Below are 3435 nucleotides of genomic sequence, written 5' to 3'. Positions count from 1 at the left end.
ATATATTAATATCATTTTCTTTTTGTAATTCTTCCTGTTATGTAATTAATTCTTTTCTAGTTCTTTTCAATTTAATTTGTTCTCTCACTATTTCCTTCTTATCTCGTTAATTCCTTCCCATCCTGTATTGTTCCTCTTTCAAGTTCTAGCAATCTGACAAATGTCCCATAACTTATGTAAAAGAGAGATGGGATTGAATTATTAAAATTTATTATTTTTATTTATTATTTTAATTATTAATTTAATTTTTTAATTTATTAATTTAACAACAAGTTACTAAAAAAAATTTTAATTTAATAATTTAATAATATATTTTATTTTATATTTTTAAATATTAATGACTAAGTAATGATAAAAATAATAAATTTTAATGAGCTACTAACATTCTTTCATGTAAAATTAAAGGTCAATTATGAATTATGTATGATGTTGCCACATGTAAGCTTGTCTCACATCATGGCCCTCTCCTTTCATTATAGTTCATCCCCAGCAACGGTAACCAAGCAAAGCAATGAACTTTCCCTTTATATTCTCTCCATCTCCTCAAACATTTTTCCATACATTCTTTTCTGAATTTTGGTCTTCACTCTTCATCATATAGTAACCTCATCACTTCCCTACAAACACAATTTAATTAAGTGATTGATCACTTGTAATAGTCCTAGTTCTTAATGGTCATGGAGCTTCTTGATCATCATCGTAGGTCTATAATAATCTGCCTCTTGTTGTTGATTCTGTTCTCAAGACCGTTACAAGGGTACAAATTCTATGTTGGTGGGAAAGATGGTTGGGTTCTGAATCCTTCTGAGAGTTACAACCAATGGGCGGAAAGGAACAGGTTCCAAGTCAGTGACACATTGGGTATGCAAAAGATAAAAACTTTATTTATGATCATCATTAAATCATTAATTATTGCTGATTGTTTGATGTGTATGTTATGTGATAGTGTTTAAGTACAAGGAGGGATCAGAGTCAGTGTTGGAGGTGAAGAAAGAAGACTATGAGAAATGCAACAAAAAGAAGGCAATAAAGAAACTAGAGGGGGGAGATAGTAGTGAGTTCCAATTTGATAGGTCAGGTCCATTCTACTTCATTAGTGGGAATGATGATAATTGTGAGAAAGGTCAGAAGCTTATTGTTGTGGTGTTAGCTCAAAGACCACCACCACCACCTCCTCAAAATCCACCAAAATGTCCTCCTCCTTCACCAATTCATAATCCTCCTTATGTTACACCAACACCACCACAAGCACCTTCCCCTGTTCCACCATATGTTACCCCAACTCCACCACAAGCTCCTTCTCCCGGACATAACAATCATCATCCCAACCCTCCTTATACCCCAATAGTCCAATTATTCCACCATATGTTACTCCAACTCCACCGCAAGCTGCTCCTTCCCCTGGCCATAACAATCATCATCCTAACCCTCCATACACTCCAATAGTTCCACCACAAGCATCTCCTTCCCCCGGCCATAACAATCATCACCCTAACCCTCCATACACTCCAATAGTTCCACCACAAGCCGCTCCTTCCCCCGGCCATAACAATCATCATCCTAACCCTCCATACACTCCATATGTTCCAACACCAGGAACACCAAGATCATCACCTTCACCATATGTACCAACACCAATTTCTCAATCACCTTATCATACTCCATCCCCTGCTCATAACAATCATCATCCTAATCCTCCATATGTTCCATCACCAATTTCTCAAGCTCCTTCCCCTGGTACCAACAACAACCATTACCCAAACCCACCAAAAACACCATCACCACTTTCTCAGCCTCCCTATAGTGCTGCTGCTCCAACACCAACATCAGCACAACCACCATACAATACTTCCCCTGTTTCGCAACCTCCCACCGGCACTGGAACTGCACCCATAGGCTCACCACAGTACTCTCCAACAGCGCCATTACCTTCAGTTTCAACTCCATCACCGGCGTCTGCTACGCCATCACCTCCCTCACCGTCACCCTCCATTTCTCCATCCGCTGCGGCTCCTCTCACTTCCCCTGTTTCGCAACCACCCATAGGCTCACCACAGTACTCTCCAACAGCGCCATCACCGGCGTCTGCTACGCTATCACCACCCTCACCGTCACCCTCCATTTCTCCATCAACTGCGACTCCTCTCGCTTCTCCATCTTCCTCTCCAGGAGCAGCAACTCCTGCAGCCACGCCAGCGTCGTCTTCCAACGAAACGACACCAGCAACGCCAAACGGGAAACCTTCGTCGTCTGGATGGGCTGCAAATCCATCACCAGTTTCGGTTAATTCAGCCATCGCTATTTTCGTCGCTGCTGCACTAAGCACTATTATTGCCTAGATAATCATTAATTAACGAGAGTTAATTAATTAATTAGCGTTCGTAAATAATCTTCTGCATGCTCGTTGTTACTTCTTTTTAAAAGAATTTTTGGATATATAATTTGTGATTTTTTTTTTGGGTAACTATTGTTATTTTGGACATAATTAAAGAGATATATGTGTATGTATAATGTGCGTTGGAGTTTGATTATTTGGAGTGTCGAATTCTTTGGTGGTTGCAATAACATGCAGATCATATATAAATTTGGATTTTTTTTTTTTTGGTTGGACTGCTGTTTGATATTTGTTATTTGTTATTTGATGTTTTGTTTCGGCAGCTATTACTAATGAAAAAAAATGGATTTTGCTAGGTAGAGAATGATTTTTGTAAATAATGTGAACAATAAATTTTAGAATTGACTCAATAAAATAAAAAAAATATTCCACCTCTAAATGACCTCCTAAACCTTAACACGAAGATAACTATCGGCACACCTAATAAATTGAACATCCAACCATTGTTAACTGTATATGAGTAAATCGAATCAAAAGAAATAACCATCTAATTAAAAATAATAAACATAATCATATGCATACCTATTGAATTGAACATCTGACATATCCATTATTCCCATTATTTAGTATTCTCATTATCTACCTATATTTAAAAAAAAAAAGCATAATTCTAAAACCGAACGAGTCGGCTTAATCAAATTAATCGAAAACCGATCACTAAGTCAATTCAGTTAGCTTTATAAATTGTCTGACAAAAAATCGATCAGAGAATCGGTCAAACCGGTAATTAACTGGTTAATTGCTGAAATCGGCCAATTTTTTAATGAATTTTCAGTTCGGTGTACCCTTCCAAACGGCGCCATTTTATACTTAAAAAAAAAGAAATCCTAAATTCCCAAGACCACAATGCAGCTCAGTCCCGTTCCCACTCTTCTCCTCTCTGAAACTGAAAAGTGAAAGTTTGAAATTGAAAGAACAAAGAACTCTAGCCATTCAGCCCCCAGCCACTGCATCTCCCACAGCCTTGTTTCGTTGTCATAGTCGAACTCTTCTTCTCTGGGTATAGGCGCTGCGTGCGAAAGTTCCATTGTCGTCGTATG

The 3435-nt window shown here is 38.0% G+C and overlaps 1 protein-coding gene across 1 annotated transcript; it reads left to right on the top strand.

Moving 5' to 3' along the window:
- LOC107613132 (early nodulin-like protein 2) lies at nucleotides 430-2600 on the top strand. The gene is given in 3 exon segments (XM_021109165.1): nucleotides 430-861; nucleotides 947-1410; nucleotides 1413-2600. Coding segments are annotated over 3 exon segments (1575 nt in total). The 5' UTR covers nucleotides 430-677; the 3' UTR covers nucleotides 2340-2600.

This window comes from Arachis ipaensis, chromosome B08, assembly GCF_000816755.2.
Source record: "Arachis ipaensis cultivar K30076 chromosome B08, Araip1.1, whole genome shotgun sequence".
NCBI lineage: Eukaryota > Viridiplantae > Streptophyta > Magnoliopsida > Fabales > Fabaceae > Arachis > Arachis ipaensis.
This window is presented reverse-complemented; position numbering and strand designations above follow the sequence as displayed.